This window comes from Thamnophis elegans, chromosome Z (genome assembly GCF_009769535.1).
Source record: "Thamnophis elegans isolate rThaEle1 chromosome Z, rThaEle1.pri, whole genome shotgun sequence".
NCBI lineage: Eukaryota > Metazoa > Chordata > Lepidosauria > Squamata > Colubridae > Thamnophis > Thamnophis elegans.
The window spans coordinates 91231454-91255138 of NC_045558.1; the positions used below are offsets into that span (position 1 = coordinate 91231454).

At 36.7% G+C, this 23685-nt stretch overlaps 2 protein-coding genes across 2 annotated transcripts in view; one reads left to right on the forward strand and one right to left on the reverse strand.

Annotated features, from left to right (window-relative positions):
* The window catches only part of NMT1 (N-myristoyltransferase 1), a 24704-nt gene extending 19429 nt beyond the window's left edge, over positions 1 to 5275 (reverse strand). Inside the window, exon 1 of the mRNA XM_032235443.1 lies at positions 5124 to 5275. Within this exon, the coding sequence (XP_032091334.1) occupies positions 5124 to 5230 (107 nt within the window). The 5' untranslated portion in view covers positions 5231 to 5275. The remainder of the gene's footprint in view (positions 1 to 5123) is intronic.
* Positions 5276 to 9024: 3749 nt separating this feature from the next.
* DCAKD (dephospho-CoA kinase domain containing) lies at positions 9025 to 21127 on the forward strand. The gene is made up of 5 exons (XM_032236924.1): positions 9025 to 9109; positions 10492 to 10609; positions 11876 to 12079; positions 17028 to 17115; positions 20041 to 21127. The coding sequence occupies exons 2-5, from the start codon at positions 10498 to 10500 to the stop codon at positions 20321 to 20323; spliced, it is 687 nt and encodes a 228-aa protein (XP_032092815.1). The 5' UTR covers positions 9025 to 9109; positions 10492 to 10497; the 3' UTR covers positions 20324 to 21127.
* Positions 21128 to 23685: the final 2558 nt, after the last annotated feature.

Below are 23685 nucleotides of genomic sequence, written 5' to 3' on the forward strand. Positions count from 1 at the left end.
TCAGTAAATCTTGTTTACAACTTAAACCAAAAAGGTTCAGTTTTTTTCCTGCAATGTTTCAATTATCTCATCTGATACAGGTGTGAGAAGTTTTTCAATCCAGCTGCTGCTAAAATGGATCTGAGATAAAAGAACAGTAGGTCTGGAGGATGTTTCCCCAAATTTTTCAGGTTATTTTTAGAGTGGAATAAGTTGATTTGAAATCCTAAACTGTTATTTTTGCACAGCGCATCCAGAAGTGGTAGTAGAATATTTTGGAGTGGGGTTAAGGGTTCTTTTCGTTTTAATATCATGCATTTTATTTAGTTTCATTTTTTTTAAAAAAGGACTAGTTCCAAATCATTTTTTTTATTGTTACCCACAAATATAACAGCCAATACAGCATGTTTGTTTTTTCTTTGACTTTCAGTTCTACAGTATATGAGGTATCTTACAGTTTTTTGGTATAAAAGGGATGGAGATCCTTCCCAAACTGGGCAACCTAATGGTGTTTTTTTTTTTTTTTTTACAAAACTCATATTCTCCCAAAAGAATTAGCAGAAATTCAAAATTTGCTAGTGGTTTAGTAATTCTAACAAGTGTTCAAAATTTTGAATAGATCAAGGAATAAATAATTTAGAAACATATTTTTAAACTAATAAACTTATTAAATTCCTTACGATAGTCCTTCTAAATATTTTTCAATTATTTTATTACATGTATTTAAATATCATTAGTTGGACTGTGGATCAGATAATTTGGGAGATTTTAATCAAGTTTTAGACTGCTCATTAAATTACACTATTCTACCTATATCTAATTTTTACTCATGGAAATTATTGCATGTTTATATATTCAATCCAGAAATAAGGGGTGACTTTTAAGCCATTTTTAACAGGAAACACTTTTTTCCCCAGCTTTTTATCAAACTTGTTAAGGACATTACTATCTGGTATTTTAATAACATAGCAGAAGAAAGAGTTCCTCCATGTTTTCCAGAGGATATTTAAATATAATTTTATTGTTGATGATACATGCAGCATTTTTTTCTAATCTACACTACATTTTGTATGAAAAATTCAAATAATTTCTTGCTTGTAATACTTGTAATAATCATGCTTGTAATAATTCAAAAATATAATATTGATAGAATAATTTCTTCCTTTATTTCCAATACTCAGACATATAAATAGAATATTAATAATTTTAACACTACACATTTATGAATGCAATATCATGATTGGTAATATAATAAAAGGACAAATATATAATTTTATTAAAGGATCATTTTTTATAAAAAATACAGAGGATTTTTCTTTTTTATGGTTGTTTTATAAATGTATATGGGATATATTAAAGAATATGCATTAAATCATATTTTTTCTTTTGTTTTTTGGAAGTTAAATGAAATTTCAGGGGGGAGGGAGAAGAAATATTTTTTTAAAAATTCAAAACTTGATTTGTGTCAAGAGCAGACTATTCCAGACCAGTATCTTGATTACATCATTTATTGCACTTGGATACTTGTACAAAGAGAATGAGCCTCTTCTAAGATTCAACATAATTATTCATTTGAAGTAAATTCTTAATGGAATTATCTTCTAAAAAAAATCCAAGAGCATCTAATAAAGTTTAGTGTAACTTTATTTAAGATGACTCCATTCTCATAATCTAAACACTGTGACAATGGATGGAGAAGAAAGTAAATATTTTCCTTTTGGAACAACTATTTTATTTCAGGAAATCAGTTCTATTTTTTGTTTAGATTTCACTGTGCCCTGGATTATCTTAATATCACTCAGCACAGAATTTCTCAGTCTGAATGTAGCTTTTTACACAGTCTTTGGTATAAAACTAAATTACAAAAGGTAGCCAAATGAGACAAACTATCTGAGGAGTACAATATTTCAAGAATTGCTGATTTGTATCTGTCCCTACATTAGAGCCATACATAAAAGCTGTGACTATAATATACTTATTTTGGGATGCTCCTAAGAAATCTTAAATGCAAAAAGCAAAGTCTGATTGGAAATTCCCCAACCTCAAACTGCAAGAAAACTGCAATGTATTACCAAATCCTACATAACTGGTCCGACTGAGAAGCTATTTAGTCAACTTCTAGCAGAGCGAACTTATTTATGTATAACAAAGAAACCAAAGTGAGTTTCAAATCATGTGGTGTGCATTTAACATTTTCATTTAAATAAAATTTCATTACTTTTCCAAATAGTAAATCATATATTTTCTAAATAATATGTACTAAATTCACAAAATTTATTTATACTTTTTTATTTATACTTTGGACTGCAATTGACTTCTGTGGTCAAGTCTAAGAATATAAACACATAGTCAAACATAAGTAACTATTCACCTTCCTCTATTAAAGAGATTGCTAGTTTCTGTTTCACTATTGCTTCCCTTACTTCAAGGCAATAAACTAACAAAGCTTTTGCTCATTGTCTTTATACGTATCTTTTCAAGGCCAACTAGGACATGCATTATGATTACTGGGCAGAGACATTTATTACTGATTTGTCTTGAAATCTCAACATATAATACCCCAAAGTACAATATTATTCTGAAGTCTAATATAAGAGATAGCCAAGAACAGAACACCTGATTAAAATAATGTTGGAATATGAATCTGCTTGTATCCTCAAATTATCATCTGAACATACTCCAGCTGCATGGGAAAACAAAGTAGATAAATTGGGGAACAAAGCAAAGTAGCCTATAAACTTTTGTCCTAAGTCTGTGATTTTTTTAAAAGAACACTTTGTTTTATTATTGTCTATGTTTCACTGATTTCTGAGTTGCTTCATGTAAACAGGTACAACTGGAATAATAAGCTTTTAAACAAATGAATATATGTAATACAAAATTACACAGCCAGACAGGAAGAGTAGAGTCATAGTACTTGTGCTAATTTGGCTCCTTTGAATGCCCTAAAATCACTTTATACATTAGCTGTATTGAAGCTAAGCACATCTGGATCAGTGCAATGTTAAATACTGCTTTAAATTCCATAATGGAATCAGATTGTTTAAATCAATCTTTGCCATTCCATATAATAAAATAAGTCACCTATAAACGCCATTCTCTTCATGACATGACTATACACCTAGTAGAGTAGGGTATTGCTTCTACATATTCCAAATTTTTAAAACAAAACTCCAGGTCACATTCTACAAGGGAAAGTTTTATTACACAAAGACTTATTAATTCAGATTCTGACAGCTGAATTGCCAGCTGAAAACAATTCTGTAATCTCAACCAAATCAAAGGTGTCAAGCATACCATTACAGAGAACATATTGCTACAATTCTTATTGTGATGAGAGAATCAGTATCATTTTCTAAGATGTCTGAATCTCAGATGTAATAGATTAATTTTAATAGATCATATATTCATGGGTTTCTTTTGTGAATTGGCCTGGAGTTAATATTTTTTGTCTCTTCTCCCCCCATTCTAATATGATAGGTAGATATTCAACAAAACAGTTCCTATCATAACTGCATTTCTGTACAAGAGTAGATAGGAATAGGAAATACCCTAGCTAATTTCTGAATAGTCATGAAATTGTTAAATATGTAGGAGCTCCTTTCAGATGAATTATGATATAATATAGTAGAACATAATGGGAAATCTATTTTCGCATGTTATACAGTAGTAATAGAACTACACAAAAACTTTTTTTGTGAGAGACAGTGCCATCTTTGGAAGTGGGTGTTGTTACTTGTCTGAGAAAGAGATCAAACATTCAGACACTGGTTTATCAAAGAAACCCTGCAAATAACCCCTCTTATTATTGTGTGCAGGAAAGCCTGAATAAATTGATAATCTTTTCCTTCAATGAACCAATATAACTGGAGTACATTGACATACATTGGAAGCCTTCCTTTAGCTGCAGGGAGTATGTTACATATAGTAAAAGGAATGTGGACCTTATCAATGTCATGAACACTTGCTACTTGTGTGGCAGTTTGACCTAGTTCAGAAGAATATTACATTGCAAAGCAAGCAGTTTTGCCAATTATCAGAGGCTTTCACATTCTCTACAATTCAAAGTTAATGGAGTAGGTCATATAACCCACTGTGACATAAATTAATGATTCCTGCTAGATTAAAAAAAATATTTAACCAAATACATTTTAGCTTGAAATTTTGTATGCCTCAACCAATCCATAATTACTCTGAACTATTCCCCCCCCCCACTAACTTCATTCTGTATATATTATGTTCTTTGCCTCAACTTGCTGAATTTCCTTTTTCTTAATATTCATATGCCTTTGAAGATATTTTTCTAGGACCTGTTTGAGGTTTTCATTGTAAGGAAATGGACAACTTCCTCTTCTTTTATAAACAATCCCATAGTCATCCTATGCACATTTCGTGTCATTACATCAACACAATCACTTGGTATCAGAGACTGCATGTTTCTGTCCCTACTAAAACAGAACCTTAATTTTCTAATACTTAGACATGGTTTGTTGTTTTCACACTGGATTGCCTTGAAGCTGAGCCAGAGGAAGGAAATTCGTGATCTAAGCAGCTCTGGACGCAAACCTCTCAGTAGCTCTAAAAGCATACAATAAGAGATGCACGGAAACAGGTCTGTATAAGCAGACCTGGACGCAAACCTCTCAGTAGCTCAGTAGCTCTAAAAGCATACAATAAGAGATGCAGGGAAACAGGTCTGTATAAGACTCTGAGCAGCCATTGTCAAAGCATATAGAGCTGAACTGAGATGGCACCTTTTTTGCCTCTATAAAGAAAGAAAGCACCGCGAGCCATCCCTGGCCATAATAAATACCCTAATTTAGCCCAAATCGCCAAATGTCTCAGCTAAACTAAGGTCCCATTACGATCTTGGGACACGCGTCAGGCCCGACAATTGCTGAGTTTTCCCAGTCATGCTGCTGTCGGCAACTGTGGTCGATGACCATTGGTGCTTCTTTGGGAACAGGCAAGGCAACCAACCATTCAGCATACAATATCTAGCCCACCCACCCAATCGAGTAATACGCAAAGGAAAGTGGGCTAGGCCTCGCCCACGTTCCTCCTTTCCTCCCTCCCTTCTACAATAATACTACGGCAGCTCCATTCCGAGGAATTTTGCTCCATCAGACTCAGGGCCCGCTTGCCTTTGGTTGTAATTGTGCTCGTCATCGTTCTCACAATCACTGCAATGTTGATGATTATTCTCCTCGCCTGCTGTCCCCTTCACCGCTGTCTCACTGTCGTCCGCCATCTTGGTAAAGGGAAGCCTCGTCGACTGACGCGGTTGCGCAGTGCCCAAAGCCAAATCGCGATTGGACGCCCAACTGCAGTGTGCCGTGGGACTTGTAGGCAACAGTGCAATTAAGAAACCCCTTATTAAAGCAATAGAGGGCGTGGGATTAAAGTACCCATGAGTCTTTGCGGAAAAAAGGTTCCCCAACACTAAGCTAGCTATCTCTTATCTCCTCCGGCTATCTTGCCAGCAGAGTTGCCCTAAATCACAAGCAAGATAGGAGCCTTACTTAATACTTACTTAACAATTATTTACTTAATTGTGCCCCCAAATTTTGAGCTGTCTACAGCAAGTAAAAATATTAAAAATTAATATTACAATAAAAAGTACTAACGAAAAAGGAAAATGATCAATGTAATATTAAACAATAAAAAGCACATCATAAAACTACTCAAATATCATTTAATTCCTAAATGCTGAAGAGAACAGAATCATCTTGATTGCTTTTCTAAAATTCAGCCAGATGGGGGGTGATTGACCCTCTAGAGAGAAGTTTTCTTCCATATAATGGAGTTCTAATTTTGAAATAACCTCATTCTAGATATGGAACAGTGTTTTTTTTCAGGGACAGATCTGCCTAGATGATTTTGTCTACTTGTTAGGTACTCTGATGTATTTATTTGACAGTTTAATTATATTTCATTCGATTTTATCAAATTCTTTGAATTGTAGGTGAGGCCCAACTATTACTCTCTTGTCCTCTATTTTAATCCTGAAACTGGTAGGTTTTTATCCAGTGCTTCAGAGCACTACAGAACCATCTTCTTGACCTCTGTGAGAAACAAAATGTTGGATTAAGATGGGTTTTGGTCTGGTCCAGGAGCATTATTATGTTCTTACTGATCAAAAAATTCAAAAGCCAAAATACTCAGCAGAACTGAAGACATATTTGAACTTTGGTATTAATCTGCTTTAATATAATAAAGATATTTTCCTGTATTATTTTGGGATTTAGGCTTTAGTCCCATACTTTTCCTAGAAGGTGGTTCATTAAATCAGCAGGACTCAACGTAGAGTGGATGGCAGGTATGAGTTTCATACTGAGCATTATTGTAACAGCCACTTTTCAAGAAAAATGGCTGTGATGAAAATTATTCTTGACAATTGTACCCAATTTATTTAAAACTATAGAAAAAGCATGCATTAGTTTCATCTTAGAAATTGCTTTTATACCTAGGTTCATTCCCAATATTCTTGTGGAAAAAAAAGGTGATTCTGATATTTTTGGGTACATGTACATAATTTTCAACTCCACAAAAATAATCTAGGTTTTATATAACATTCTCAGTTATTTGGTATTAAGGAATAGGTCAACAATGTGAATGAATAAAGTTCCTTGATCACGATTAAGCCTTGGACATCAGAATTGTGCAACAAAGTATGCACATAATAGTTTTTGTATGAATATTAATGGAAAATAGTGCAGTCTATAGCCTTTATTAACCTATTGTATATAAAATGCGCAAAATATGTTAAAGTGATGGATTACAATTTCTATAATTCCCAGTTCAGTTTGTGTTTATCAAAAAAAGATTGCACAAAGAAATTGTAACCAATGCATCTGATATAATTTGAGGAAACTAGTATAGGGAATTGTACATAATTATTTTTCCTGAATCAATCAGTCAGGGTTTGTTAAAATGAATACATATCTTTATATAGTTTATAAATCTGATTCATTCTAATAGTGCAATCTTAAACATGTATTCAGAAGGAAGGTTCACAATGGATTTATTTCTAGATACATGAACATTTTACCTCAACAGGTGGCACTAATTGACAAGCTGATCTTCTTTCTGAAGCTATAGGGTTGATTTTGTTTAACATTTAGATGGGAGACCTAGGAAGGCCAAACATTATCCTGGAAGTAGGAAATAGAAACTACTTCTGTATCATTGCAAGAACCTGCATAGATGGATAGTATCAGGAGCCAAACTTGACTCTAAAAAAAAATTACATGTAGATGGGAACAATTGCCTATTCATTTTGTAGAAAAACCCTTAATTCTTAACTTTTTAAGTTACTGTATATACTCGAGTATAAGCCTAGTTTTTCAGCCCACTTTTTGGGCTGAAAAAAGCCGCCTCGGCTTATACTCGAGTCAGTGAAAAATTTGCCCGAAATGGAGGAGAAAAAGGGGCGGGGCCATGCCGCTGGGTGACACTCGTGAATGGCCCAGTGCCCCTGTGAGTTTCCCCTCCCTCTGTGTCAGTTTGCCGCGCAGCGCGCACTGCACCATCCCCCCTCCTCACGTTCTAATGTAATGCAGGGCTGTCTTACGATTCCCCTTCCTCCCCCTCCTGCCGCTCTGCAACAATGTCCCACCTCCTCCTTGTTATGGCAAGCAGCCACATAGCGATGTCCCACCTCCTCTGGTACAGTGATCCAATGATAGGAATCACTGTGCCGTGTGTCATAGGAGGCGGGACATCGCTCCCGCGGCTGCACGGGACATCATCATCACAGTGGGACATCAACATCATGAGGTGAGTGAAGTATTTCATTGAATACACCGCTAGTTTACTGTTTTTCTTTGAAATAAATATTCAAAAACATTATTGGTATCTATTTTTATTTTTGAAATTTACCGGTAGCTGCTGCATTTCCCACCCTAGGCTTATACTCGAGTCAATAACTTTTCCAGTTTTTTGTGGTAAAATTAGGTGCTTCGGCTTATATTCGGGTCGGCCTATACTCGAGTATATACGGTACCTTAAATATGCCCCTTCTGAAATCACTTTTATGTTATATGTAATTTGGCAAATAAAAACAAAATATCAATTATGAATCTATAATTGTGACTTACATCACATTGTATAACATCTTTGACCTATCTTTAATTCCGTGCTATATATCATCAGACTGACTGAAATTCTCCAAGGCTTTCAAAAGTTTTCCAAACCTCTCATCTATTTTTAAATCCAATATATGAATAAATTAATTATGTTTTTGTAACTAGCTTTCTTCATAGAGCTTAGGGAATTATGCATGGTTGCCCTCGCAAATGTTATCATTTCAGTAGTCCCATAAGATTGGCTAATCAAAAGTCACCATGAGTTTAATAGCAGGGATTTAAGCCATTGCCATTCCACTCAAAGTTAAAAATCAAACAATATTTTCAACTCATGAGAAAACAATTGGCTTTGCTTTTGTTTTTTAGTTTCAAGTCAATTGCCAAAGGCATCTTTTCCCCTGAATAGACTTTACAGTGTCAAAGAAGACGAATTTTGTACTGGACTCTTCTTCAGAACCATCCTAGCTGAAATCATTCAATTGGACCTGAAGGAAAACCTTTTCCAACAAGTCCTTTGAGATGCATTGACCATGCAGGTTAGGAATTCCGAAAATATTAGAAGACTGCTGGACAAATATTCTATCCCTATTTCCCCCCCTATAATTATTTCCAAGAATTGGCCAATCTAATTGGGAAGACTAGGAATATGTCAACGATTACTATTTAACGAGGAATTGACTCAGTAAGAAATTCGTTTCTTAACATAACACAACACAATTTTGACTTTTGAAAGAATATATCAATCTCAGTATACCCTGCCGTTCTTCGTTTCTTTTCTTTTCTTGGCTTCACGCTGGAATAGTCAAGCTCAGTTTGGGTAGTAAGGATTGGATGGAATCCCCAGCGTGATTTTTTTCAGCCAATGAGGAATGAGAAAAGTGAAATGTACCCGAAGCCCAAGAAGTAATCCGTAGCAACCTTTCGAAATAGGGGAAGTGCTTGTAAGAATTCAGATCATCGAACGAGAACTGGAAGCCGTGACACAATATTCTTTCTTCTCTTGCATGGGAGAATAAGTTCCCCCCCCCCTATTGCAGATACTGGTGAGGCATGGGCAGGATTGTTGTAAGCATAGGCAGAGCCGCTTCTCTCCTTGAACAATCGTAGTAGTCAGTCCCTTAATTCTCCGTTTATATGAAAGGGATGACAGATTGGTGTAGTGATTTTAAACCCCAGCCCGCCCCTTCTTTTTGTAGAAATTAAGGTGCAAATGTACGAACTGTCATAGAATTACGTGTACCTTTGTACCTTTATTATATTTAAGGAAAGTTGCGCTGTTATGTAACTGAACAACGGCAGTAAATGGATCGGAATAAAAATACTGAAACCTGCACACATTTGTCTTGAAGGAGACAATATGAGAATAATTTGCATTACCTTCTTCCGGGTCATCTTTTCTATTTAATTCCCAGGAGAAAAATCAGATAGGTTCGGTTAAGAGGTACCACCCTTCGGTTAAGAGGTACCACCCTGTGGGTGGATGGGTTAGAAGTGATTTATTTAATAAATCCAAACCTTGAAATGAAAGATAATATTCATAGTAATACTTAAATTTGAAATATTAAGTTCCTGAAGTGGGGATCTTATTGACATATTTAGAGTAGTGCTTTCAGAAACTGTTTGGGATACTCTAATTGAAAATTGTTTTATAACCTAGCTTGAAGGACTTCAAATTTACTTTCCATGCTTAATAGATGCAATAATGATTTGGAAACAATAATATTTGTAATTCTTACTGGTATTGAAGAAGACAAGTGGGCATTTGTCCCTGATCTGATTTAGAAATTCCAAAACAAATTGTTTGCTTTTCTGTGGGGAGGGGGAAAGCAACTAGCAATGTTATTTTTTGGGTGGTGGTGGTGGTAAATGAATGTAATTTCTATTACAAGGCAGTTAACAGCTTGGAGAATAGACTATCTTTCTAAATTGTGAATGCCTTATTTGATTATAGATGGGTGGCATCCCATTGCTTCTGTGGTGTGTGAAACTTGACAAAAGAAAATATATTTTCTTTTTAATGCAAATTAATAAAGTTTACAAGCAGTAGACTCTGTATTCAAAAAAGGAAAAAAAGGAGAGAGATAGGAATTTTGAGATGCTTATCATGAGACATTTCTTTGGATGCCAAAGTAATTTTAAGGGACAAGGAGGCCCCTAAAGAAGATAAGTGAATGAAACTATATTTCATGCATGGATTTAAAAGTTCCAAAGCAGTTTGGGGGCAATGGTTTATAGTTATTTTTAATAGCTGGAATTAAGGTCTATAAAAGTGCTTTTTTGTGCTGGGTGTGCGTTTAAATGTAAGACAGAAGAGTAATTGCCAAGTTAGGTAAGAATGACAATGAATATACAGTATCTCTAAACTCATATTTGATTTCATTTTAAAAAAGTGTATGTTAGGTTTAGTATTTTCTTTCTTTTTCAGGACAAAATGTTTTTGGTGGGATTGACAGGTGGCATTGCATCAGGAAAAAGTACAGTAGTAGCTCTGTTGCAGGAACTGGGTTGTGCTGTTATTGATGCTGATGTTATAGCTCGGCAAGGTGAGTTTCCTATAAAGTTATTTGTTTGCAGATGAGTGTGATTTGCCAGAGAACCACTATGTAGAAATTCTATAGAATTCCAAATGGAGACATTATTGGGAATGATTCCATACTTTTTGCTTTTAAATATGACATTTCACATGTCTTGAAACTAATGTATACATCACATTTCTCTCTTCTAGCAGTGTCTGGTATTCATAAATTCTGTGGAGCTAGTGGTTATACTTTTGCCTTTGTACTAAATTCCATCTGAAGATTTTCTAACCATGTATGTGGCTATATGTCCCTCCCTCTCTTTCTCTATACCTATATTCCTCTTTCTCTCCCACACACCCACCCACATGGTACTGATGAGAAGGGAAATTTATGATGGAAAACTGTTTGTAGAGGTGAAGGGCTATTAAAATCCTTTCTCCCTTATAAGATTCTTACCAGTTAAATCCCATCACTAGACATACGATTGTCTGAGAAAGAAAATCATGCTGGGTCACCTTTTTAACTCCTTATTTAGTATAAAGATTAGCCTTCAAAATCCTTTCTTTGAGGGTTGGGAGTAGATAAGGGAATTTATTTTATGTGACTTCATTGGACCACAGTTGAGGCATCTGCAAAAAAAAAAAAAAAACTATCTGGCTTTATTCTTCATGTTTATTTTGCCATTTCCACGTGCTTATCGCAAAGTAGAATATATGACTGATTTATGACAGTATTTTTAATCATTTGAGACACCTAATATAAGAAAGAGAAATGCTACATACCATTAGTCTTAACTGTAGAATTCATTGCCACAAGATATTATGATATGTTTTGGCATTAGAGCCTTTTTGAAAGGTACATTTCAGATGCTGCCTTGACAGCAAGAAATGCATTTCTGACCACTCAATTCCAAACCGTTGATGATAAGATGAATGCAGCCCTATTGCCTTGCATAAATACAGTGTTTCTGCAAAGAAAAAAAAGTCATCTAGATGTATGCTTGTCCTGTCCCATCAGACTAATTTCTGTACTTTTAATTTGGGTCTGTGATCTGTGAATAGTTGCTGGAGGTGCAGAAGGACTTATGCAACATTTGGAAGAGAAGTTTGAGCACAAAGTCTCATTCAGGAGATAAACGACTAAAAATTGGATTAATAAGTAAAGGGTTTTTTTTCCCTTGCCTCTCTTCTTGCCAGCTGAAAGTCTTTGCAAAATATGTGGACCAACTAAATACTGACTCTTTAAGGAATATTTAGTGGCTCTTCCTGCTATAATGTTTTCTTTCCCTAGTGGTCCAACCATACTTCCAGGCATATCGGCGTATTGTGCATTCCTTCGGTCCAGAAATTCTTTTGGAGAGTGGTGAGATCAACCGTGAAGCTTTAGGAAATATAATTTTTTCCCAACCAGAAAAACGGCAACTGCTAAACTCCATCACTCATCCTGAGATCCAGAAGAAGATGTTAAAAGAGATCTTGAAATACTTTGTCTTGGGTAAGCAGCTGGAGAGTTTATTATTTTGTAGAATCCTTGGGGCACCCCTCCTGCTGACAAAAATGATAATATCTCTGTTGACCATGTGTCCATTTTATTATTCTATGACAAGGGAAGAAAGGGCTGAAAAGGCAACTTTGCTGGCTCCCTTTGGGACATATTGTTTGCAATCACCCTTTTACTGCTTACATCTTGAGGATTCTCTGTTCTTTATATTTTCCCTTTGCATTTTTAGTCCCTTAATGTGATTTTAAAGAGCATACACAAAAGAATCTTTAGGCAGCATTGTGCATATAATGTCATGCTTCCTGAAATGCTCAGACATTTATCTAGTACCCCAATTCTCCTGATGCTCTTCTAAAAGCACTCTTTGAATTTGATAAAATAATGGCTTGACAGTTGGGATTTCTGCGATGTCTTTATATTTTTCCATTTACTTTGCGATAACAGTGACAACTATACCCATCAAACTAGTCTAATCCAGTTGGGTCCAAATCGCTCTACAGAGAATGCTATTTCTTCTGTTCACCATTTGAGCTTGGCGCACTTAGAGGAAAAAATAGAAATATATATATGTGAATGCTGTTGGTCAATTTCAGTTAGGCATTTAATACAATCATTCCTCAGTATCTAGTAGACAAACTGGGCTTCGAAGGCTTTAATATTCCTTTGTGCAACTAGATTCTTGATAGGCCCAGTATGTGCGAGTTGGGACTAATATTTCTAACACCACTTTCCTGAGCACAGGTTCTCCTCAGGGCTGTGTCCTAAGTCTGTTGTTGTTCACCCTGTTGACCCATGACTGTTGTGCAACATTTGCCACCAACCATATTGTGAAGTATGCAGATGGGCCTTATTCAGGATGACTATGAGGGTGCTTACTGCAAGGAAGTAGAGGGTTTGGTGAATTGGTGTAATAAAAACAGCCTTGTCTTAAACATAAAGGCAGGCACAGCCACAAACTGTGTATTAATGATTCACCTGTGGAGGTGGTTAGCAGCATGAAGTTTCTGAGTGTGCAGCTAATGAGTAGGCTACCTTGGTTGCTCAACAGTGAGACACTGGTGAAACAGACACAGCAGTGCCTGATTTTTCTATGTCACATGAGAAAAGTACATGTTCCTTCCCCTGTCCTTACCACTTTCTATAGAGGGATGATCAAGACCATCCTGTCATATTGCATTACAGCCTGGTTTGGAATTATTACTGACAGGAAGAGCATGGTGAGGATGGCAGAGAAGATTATTGGCAGTTAATTGGCAGAGAACATAGCATATAAACAAAACTTGAGGAAGATTGCTTGGGATGCTACACATCTACTTCATGACCTGTTTTCCTTGTTACTTTCTGGAAGGAGGATTTGTGGTATTCATCTAAATTCAGTCACAGTTTTGTTCCATATAGTATCTATCAACCTTGTGAACTATCAAGTTTCCTCTTTCCACAATGTATTCAAAATGGACAGTGATTAATATATATATATACATACATACATACATACATACATACATACATACATACATCACTGTCCATTTTGAATTTATATATATATATATATATTTATATTTAGTGTCACAACCCCTGGTAAGCCCCAATTATGGGAGGAAGCTAACTGCTTCCATCATCTGTCAATCGGCTCGTCACAAGAGTCCATCACGACAGAAACCCAATATTTTTACTGTTGCCTTTGTTATATTTGTGTTTTATTTGTGCTGATAAATAAATAAAGGGAGACTAGTATAGATATATTTCAAGCTATTTAGGTTCGAATCCCAGTAAGGGTATGGTTAGCTGATGAGAGCTAAATAGCTTGAAATAGATCTATACTAGTCTCCCTTTATTTATTTATCAGCGCAAATACACATATTAGAATATATATATATATATATATACACACACACACACACACACACACACAAATATATATATATATATGAATGATAACAGAGGACAGCCTGTGGCTTAGTGGTTAATACATCTGTCTAATATGCAATATAGCCCAGGTTCAAATCCCAGTAAGGGTATGGCTAGCTGATGAGAGCTAAATAGCTTGAAATAGATCTATACTAGTCTCCCTTTATTTATTTATCAGCACAAACACAACACACACACACACACACACACATATATACACACACATATGTATTGGTGTAGTATGTATAGTATATAGCACGGGTATATGTGTGTTATGAGTAGATATGTATATGCTTTCTTTTGAGAGCAGGCAACACAATTTCATTTTTAATGTGATCCAGTGTGTTCACAGTAAAAAAAATGACAATAAAAGCTATCTTATCTTACCAGTATTATCAATAGCTGCTTTGGGGTCTTTGTACAAAAAAAAGGACCTGGTGCTTATTAAGGGCAGATAGGGAAATAGAGAAATAGCGAGGCTATGATCTTCAATTTCTAAGCCCTACAAAATTATAAAAAAGGAATGTGTGAGAAAGGAGGAAACAAATGATCATTTTCAGACTCCCATTCTCCCATTTTTTTAACCAAGTAAAAATTATGAAAATTATTCAGAGCAGAATAATTTGGGCCTTCTTATTCAAGTCTGTAATAATCAGAGTGCATGATATTTTATGAAGAGTTTCCTAAGGGAAGAAACAAATAGGCCTAACTCCCCAAATCTATAGCCATCAACAATGCTTTCTAGAAAACAGAAAGGCCACTTGGAAACATCAGCAAATAAAGTTGCTTGTATTAAATATACCTGGGAACTGGGAACAATGATGAACCCAAAAACCTTTTGGGGTACAGATTTGAGGGTAGGGGAAGAGTCATTTGTTTGAGAAGAGGCAGCAGTGGACTCTGTTAAAATGTGTACAATGACCACAGATAAGAGAATGTTGCCTGTACAGCTAAAGCAGATTAGAATGAGACTATAATAGTTTTATTTAGGTATCTGAAATATAACATAAAGGCACTTTATGTGTGCACCATATTAAAAGACTCGGAAATACAACAGTGACAGATAGTGAGGAACTATGCTATAGTCTACACTGTCAGATGTATTAGCGGCTTAATCATTAGCCAGGAAAAACAAGAATCTTCGCTTATGTTATCATATTTTCCCATCTTGTGGAAGGAGGAGTCCAAGACAAAGTCCAAGTCAACCACATCTACCATATTCTATTAAGGTAAGAAATAACAGTGGTGAAGTTTGGAGAGTAGACAATGAGGAAAGAACTACTGCAAGATATTCAGTGAAAACTTGGCTTAGCAGAATCCCTGTTTAACAGATTTATAGTGCAATGAAATATCAAGCAAATATGAATGTGAATCACAGACAAGCCCACTGTCTTGATTTCAAAAGTCTGCTTGGAGAATTCTAGTTCTGTGCCTGCAGCAGCGTGTTTTCTTCTACCTAGTTCTACATTGCCTCCCACTTTCCTTCTATTGAATAAGGAGGGAAAGAAGAGATCCCAGTCCGACAGGGTTCTTTATGTCTCTTCAGCACATGTAGTACTCTCTGTCTTTTTTAGATACTTGCCCAAAAATTATGGGTTGATTTGTTCAATGATCCATTTATTTGATTTCTTGGCCGTCCATAGTATTCTCAGGATTTCCCCCCAATGCTAAAATTCAAAATAATCAATATTTTTCCTAACCAGATTCTTCAACATTTGTTTCCACAGCATGTCAAAGAAAATGTTATGGCTTGCATGATTCTGACCTTTGTAAATATAGACACATTGCAGCATTTGTATAACGATTCTGAAATCTTCATGATTGATTTGTCAGATGCTGGTCTGCAGTTTATTTCTTGACTACTTATTTTTATATTGCTGATGGTTAACACTGCTAAGCAGAAGCTATCCGCCAGTTTCCTTTTTTATTGACATTTCTACAGCTGCTTATTCTGCTTGTTGTCATTAGTTTGGTCTTTTTTATATTTAATTATAGTTTCATTTTTTTCCACTGTGCTCCTTGACTTTATTACTAGAGCTTGTAGATCTTTTGCGTTTTTGGTTATCAAGTTAGTGTGATCCATATAGTGCTGATTATTGACCCTTCTTTCTCCAGTTTTAAAACCATACTTATCTTTTTTCTAATCCATCTTCCATATACATACGTTCATTAGGAAGGTTGAATAGATAAAGGGTTGTAAAAAAACCTTGCTACACTCCTTTGCCATCCTGGAGCCAGTCTGCTTCCTCGTCTTCTGACCATTATCTGGTTTCCTGATCTGTACATAATGAGGACTGTGCAGATTGTTCAATGACGGCCACATGTGATCACAATGTGGGACGAGACACTTAAACTATGTGCAGGCAGGCAGACTGAAGAGCACTGTGGAATACAGGTGGATGGGAGGGAACGCGCTATAGATTGTAGATTGTAGATTTATTTATTTATAGGCCGCCCTTTTCCCTGAGGGGACTCAGGGCGGCTTACAATCAAAAAAGGAAGGGGGGTGTAGGACAATACCAAAAAGAAATGTGCACAAAGTAAATTAGACAGTAAAACTCAACATTCACTCAACATTCGGGAGGGGCAAAAATAAGATTATCCCCAGGCCTGACGGGCTAGCCAGTTCTTGAGGGCTGTGCGGAAGGCCTGGACGGTGGTGAGGGTACGAATCTCCACGGGGAGATTGTTCCATAGTGTCGGAGCCGCAACAGAGAAGGCTCTCCCATATAGACTATGGGCAGTCATTGACTTTACTTGTGGAAGGCATGCAGGGAAATGGCAATCATGTGACCATGGGACACTCGTAATTGTGAGCCTTTGTCAAGCACCTGAATTGTGATCATGTGACCACAGGGAAGCTGCAGTGGCTAAAAGTTGACAGACCGGTTGTCATTTAACAATGTTGTAATGCTGAACAAATGGTCATAACTCAGGACTACTTGTATGTATTTGCGGCATTATACACAAAAAGTTTACTGCTATTGAAAAAATGTTTCTAATAAAGGATTTGTTTAATTTAATTTATTTCCAGGCTATCGATATGTGATTTTGGATATCCCGCTCCTCTTTGAGAGCAAAATGCTGACCAGATTCATGAAGCACACAGTTGTTGTGTATTGGTAAGGAGAGTACTCCTCTGGTAAGGAGAGTACTGGAGAATACGTTCAGTATTAACAATTTAGATAGAATGAAAGTCAGAGAATGGGCTATGTCAGTGGTCTCCAACCTTGGCAACTTTAAGACTTTTGGGCTTCAACTCCCAGAGTTCCTCAGCCAGCAAAGCTGCCTGAGGAACTCTGGGAGTTGAAGTCCACAGGTTGCCAAGGTTGGAGACCACTGGGCTATGTAATGTATTGTTTTCTTCAAATGGAAGTAGGAATAAAGGGCATTTTCATGTAACTATTAAAAGAATATTTAACTCAGGGTAGAGTTGAAAAGGCTATGGGTCATGGAATTGTCCTTAGGAGTTGAAGGGCTGTTGAAATGGAGTAGAGTGATTTGTGGTCCTTCCAAGAAACTGCAACTGTTATAATAAAGCCATGTGACCTCAGCTCTCTTCATCTGATTCTCTGCATTTCAGTAGTTTTCTGAATGACAAGCTTCATCTATATGGCTTTCAGATCTGGCATTAGAATCTCAGTCTATTTACAAAGGCAGGGTCTTTCAATGTAGCATGCTGGATGCATACTGCCTTTTGAGTGTGCAGTTATTCATAATGCATTTACCATATATGTTCCAGTAGCCACTTGGTTCATTTTGTGTATTTCTGTAACTGGTCAGGAAGGAATTTCTATTCCTATTCCTCCAATTACTATTACTGCTATGTATCAAAACCTACAGTCTGTATAGTGTTCTTCCTTCTTGTGTGGGTATTGATGGGGGAAAGCCCCATCACACTACAAATGGTGCTAGGAAATACATGTACCTGCTGTAATGTAATTCATCTTGCTTCTGCAAAAACACCTCTTGATATCTAAGGAGGTAAGGCACAGGGAAATTTGTTGACAATTTGTTGAAATTTGCACAGGGAAATTTGTTGACAGAATTATTTTAACTTAGTTTGCAGAGAGGCAGCGTATCTCATTTTCCAGTCCATCATCTCATGGATAGGCTGAGCTTTCTGAAGGTTCAAACCTCAAGAGAACGGTGTGTTGAAGTGGAGTAGGATCAAGTAACTGAAACATCCTGCTTTATGAGTTGTGCATTCTCTTAGTTGTTGCTTATATTCCATATTATATTCATATTCCAGCTTTTATGTGCATTATAAGACTATGACATTTGAGACTTGAGAGGTAATGTCTTAATTCTTTCTGTTGGAGGTAACGTCTTAATTCTTTCATCCATTCGCCCAGGTTCGCCTGGTGCGCCAGTTGCGACCCTACCTGAATCGGGAGGCTCTCACAACAGTCACTCGGGCCCTTGTGACCTCTAGGCTGGAATACTGCAATGTGCTCTACATGGGGCTGCCCTTGAGGAGCATCCGGCGACTTCAGCTAGTGCAGAATGCAGCCGCGTGAGTGATCGCGGGTGCACCCCGATTCACCCGCATTACACCTATCCTCCGCGAGCTGCGCTGGCTACCTGTTGATCTCCGGATGCGCTTCAAGGTGCTATTAATCACCCATAAAGCCCTACATGGCAGTGGATCTGGATACTTGAGAGACCGCCTTCTGCCAATTACATCCCTGCGACCGATAAGATCCCATAGATTAGGCCTCCTCCGTATTCCATCGGCCAGCCAATGTCGGCTGGCAACTACAAGGAGGAGGGCCTTCTCAGCAGTAGCCCCGACCCTTTGGAACGAGCTCCCCGTGGAGATTCGTACCCTCTCCACCGTCCAAGCCTTCCGCATAGCCTTGAAGAACTGGCTCGCCCGTCAGGCCTGGGGATAGGATAGTTACCCCTCCCGAATGATGAATGTATGTTGCTTGCTATTTTATTACTTGTTTGTCCTAATGTCTGTATTTCCCCTTCCCAGTTTTTGTGTGAGCCGCCCTGAGTCCCCTCAGGGAAAAGGGCGGCCTACAAATTCTAATAAATTCAAATTCAAATTCAAATTCAAATCCTGTTATGTTTGTTATACACACTACTGCCATTCCACTATTAGCAATTTCTCTTTCCCTGCCCCTCAGTGCTCCTGCCTGCAGTGCTTAATATCTTTTGCTACTGCAGAATGTTCATGGGGAATAAAAGTATGAGATTCTTTCTGGAAAAGAGGGTGGGGTAAGGAACACGATTAATTTCTTTCATACCAGAGAATTCAGTGGAAGCCTTCATAAAGGAGATTTCATCTGTCAAAGAAACATGTCTTATATTTCTTGTGTGACTGAGTTTGCATGAAGGGCTAAGTTGTAAATCATGCTTTGTTAACAAAGCATATTGGGTAAGTTAATGCAACATACCAGCAAAATCAAGCCAACCACATTGTATTTTGGGGAGATGTGTGAAATAGGTTTTGGTCATGATGAAGCATATATGTATACTTATGTATACATACATAAAGTATATTGGAAACCCTTGGAAGATCACTGGCAGCTTGAGCTCAAGGAATAGTGGTTCATTTTTTCTGCTGATGAGAAAACTGTTGGGAACAGTACAAAGGGAGTGTCATAGTTAAAGTTTTCACTACTACTACCATTAACAGTGAAAAACTTTATCAGGGTTGTTGCTTTCTGTGCACTAATAAAATTGGAGGTGAGGTGGTTACAGTATTTCAGCGAACTGCTAGCTGCAGTTCGGCAATTCAAATCTCACCGGCTCAAGGTTGACTCAGCCTTCCATCTTTCCAAAGTAGGTAAAATGAGGACCCAGATTTATATGGGGGCAACATGATGATTCTGTAAACCACTTAGAGAGGGCTATAAAAAGCACTATGAAGCAGTATATAAGTCTAAGTGCTATTGCTATCTGTCTTGCATGCAGTGGGAAGGACGAAACAAGATGGAAGCTTTTCTTCTCTCAGTGATCCTGGTCTAGATGAATATTATAGGTACAATTTGGAGAACATTTGATTTTAATTAATTCATTTTCTTCTCTTCTATTAGTGACCCACAAGCCCAGCTGTCTCGCTTGATGCACAGGAATGGGCTGACTCAGACAGAGGCAGAAGCACGCATTTTTGCCCAGATGCCTCTTGCTCAGAAGGTCAAGTTGGCTGACCACGTCATTGATAACTCAGGAGATGCTGAGACCACCAAGAAGCAGGTCCTTAAATTACACACAGAGTTGGAGAACTCCTTGGAGTACCTTATGGTGCGATTATTGGCTATAGGAGCAACAGTGGGCGTGGGAGGTCTCATGTACTTTCTAGTGCAGCAGCTTGTGTAATAGGCTGTTCTTTCATGATCAAAGAGGGGAGAGGAAATCTAGACTTTTAATTTAGATTGCATTGCATTTATGCACAAAAGATCTATTATAGGACAAGAAGGGATTTTAGTGGGGACTTGTTTTAGTAAGTGGACTGCTGGGTTAGGGGTGATGATTGGGAAACATTACATTAATTTAATAAGCAAACAATTAAAGGGCTGTTATATTAGTTTTTGGCATGAGAATAACTACAAGTTTTTTTAAAAAAAAACATCGTTGGATAAGATCTGCTATTAATCATCTCTTAGAAACATTTACTTTTGTGGCTAGTAATAGCACTTAGACTTATATACCACTTTGCAGAGCTTTACAGCCTTCTCTAAGCGGTTTATGGAGACAGCATATTGCCCCCAACAATCTGGGTTCTCATGTAAATCAACATCCATATTACTTCTGTAGGAGTGGGTGAGAAGTAAACGTAACACCTCCTACAAGGAAATCAGGAATTAAATCTGTAGCTTTTCAGTAAGACATTATGCTGCTTCATATTGTGTAATGTCTTTTTATTAAAATGACTAATTGAACTCAATGTTACATAACCAGTTTATCTTCAAATATAGTTCTTTTATTTAACTTTATATCTATCAGTCTAAGATGAGTATGAGTGAATGTAATGTAATGCTGTAATCTATCGGTAATGTAATATTTTAAAGTTTCCTATAATCAGGGAATCTTGACTACTTCGCATGTCTGCAAAGGTTTTGAGACACTCACAAGATTTCTGTAAGTATAATGGAGATGCAGAGAAACACTGCAGAGTCCACTTTTGAAACACAAATTCAGGTGAAACATACTCCTATAATCTTATAGTTAGAGCGCTTTGGAACATGCCTAAGATACTCTTAAGGTTGTATGTTATTATCTTATTCTACTGCACCAAAAACAGTTGGAAGTCAATTCTTTTCTTTTTCTTATCTTTTTTTCCTCTTTCCTTCTCCTCCCCTTTTTTCCCGTTATTCTAATTTTTCTTTGTATTTCTGTAGTTTATATTCTAATAAACGATTATAAAATTGTAATTGAAACATACCCAAGATACTCTTGTACTGACACATTTGATGAAGAAACTAACCATGATGGTCAATAACTGCTTGCAATCAGATTATTGCTCAGTTACATTACAATCTTAATATAAGATCGTTGTTCATGTAAAGTTGCTACTGTTGCTGATATATAAATACATTATAGTCCATATTAATATATTCATTATTTTGTAATAGTCTAATAGAAATAAAACATATGAAGAACGGTTGCAGGAGCTGGGTATGTCTAGTTTAATGAAAAGAAGGACTAGGGGAGACATGATAGCAGTGTTCCAATATCTCAGGGGTTGCCGCAAAGAAGAGAGAGTCAAACTATTCTCCAAGGCACCTGAGGGTAGAACAAGAAGCAATGGGTGGAAACTAATCAAGGAGAGAAGCAACTTAGAATTGAGGAGAAATTTCCTGACAGTTAGAACAATTAATCAGTGGAACAGCTTGCCTCCAGAAGTTGTGGAAGACACTGGAAGTCTTTAAGAAGATGTTGGATAGCCATTTGTCTGAAATGGTATAGGGTTTCCTGCCTAGGCAGCGGGTTGGACTAGAAGATCTTCAAGGTCCCTTCCAACTCTGCTATTGTATTATTGTATTGAAATATATAGAAATTGTGTAGGAAAATAAAGTTGAAATGAGGTTCAGCTCCTGACAAACCTAGTTTTGCATTCTAGTGTGAATGTTAGAAGGTCCTTGTTCTATAACTGTAAGCAATATCTGAAGTTAATCAGAACTGGCTCACATCTTATTTGATTGTTGCTTGTATAAAGGGGTGAGAGACAGGTATCTTGGTCTGTATACCAAACAAATGACCCATTGGGATCTCCATATCAAAACAACTTACTTTATGTGTGGCCAGAAGTGGAAAATAACATTCAACACAGCACAGTACTTAAACAAAATGGTTCGGTTGAGATCTGCGTATTTGGGACTGATTGAGGTAGATTGCAGGGGTGACACCGAAATATAATTTTATCATATTTTATCTATATCTTAAATATTGTTTTCTATTCCAATTTCATTTTAGACTGTATTTTATTCCAATTCCATTTTAAATTGCTTTTATCAAATTTTAGTAATAATTTGTCTCTGGAACTTTGCACTTTGATATGGCCCAAGTGCTAATCAATAAAGATTCAATGTCAATGGGAAGAATTTAATCATAGCTTGCAGGCAATATGTTCAATAAATTCAAGTACAGTCACTTTATTTTATTTCAGAACTGTATGGTTCTGTGAAAATAGATATTAGTATAGAGAAATGCTTCATTCATATTCTTGAAAAGGTTAAATGTGGTAAATTCATTTATAAATTTTGGCTTATTTTCTTATACACTCCAGTTATTCATCTTTGATACAAGTGGAGTTTCACGGCTCCATCCACAAATGTGAAATTGTAAGGTAACTGGATTCTCTTTTAGAGCCGAGAAATCTGAGGTTTTAATAGTGCAGCTCATAGGACTCAAAATACTAAGCTAGGGAGAAAGCGTTGGTGCAATCACACTTTTTTCACAACTAACAAATCTGTGTTTGCCATGTTTTAATTGTATAATAATGCAGATGCCAAGTATAATTCTGTTCTCCTTAAGTGTATACATATAGTATGTTTCATAGTGGTATGTCCCTGCTTTTGACTACGCCGCATTTTCAAATGTGTACTTCAGGCAAATATTATTTTTACTACTGATTTTTCTGCATTCCTGTCAAAGTAGAAGCTGAAGAAAAGAGTGGGTAAGAGGTGGGACAAAAATCTTACACCTGAATTATATTGGAAGCCAAAGGACAGACAGCCATCCCCTCCCCCAAAAAAAGACAACCTAGGAAAAGATACAGAATGAATCATGGATTGAAAAGAGGGAATTTGTATAAAGGAAAGTACAGGTAATCCTCTACTTATGACCAAAGCTGAGCCCATGATTTCTGCTGCTAAGCGAGACAGCTGTTAAGTGAATTTTATTTCATTTTATGACATTTCCTGCCACAGTTGTTGAGTGAATCACTGCAGTTGTTAAGTGAATCTGGCTTCCCCATTGAGTTTACTTGTCAGATGGTCACATGACCCCAGGACACTGTAACTGTCATACATATGAGTCAGTTGCCAAGCATTTGAATTTTGATCACATGACCCCGGGGATGCTGCAACCATTGTAAGTGGGAAAAATGGTCATAAGTCACTTTTTTCAGTGCTGTTGTAACTTTGAAAGAATAAGGAGACTAAGCAGAATAGAATAGAATACTTTATTTGGCCAAGTGTGATTAGAAAGACAAGGAGTTTGTCTTTGATGCAGATGCT

What these genes read in the sequence shown, in the direction of transcription:
- DCAKD (XM_032236924.1), top strand. Translation starts at nt 10,498, where the DNA reads ATGTTTTTGGTGGGATTGACAGGTGGCATTGCATCAGGAAAAAGTACA. An exon ending in TGATGTTATAGCTCGGCAAG is followed by an intron (nt 10,610 to 11,875) that starts GTGAGTTTCCTA and finishes TTCTTTCCCTAG; the next exon opens with TGGTCCAACCATACTTCCAG. An exon ending in CTTGAAATACTTTGTCTTGG is followed by an intron (nt 12,080 to 17,027) that starts GTAAGCAGCTGG and finishes ATTTATTTCCAG; the next exon opens with GCTATCGATATGTGATTTTG.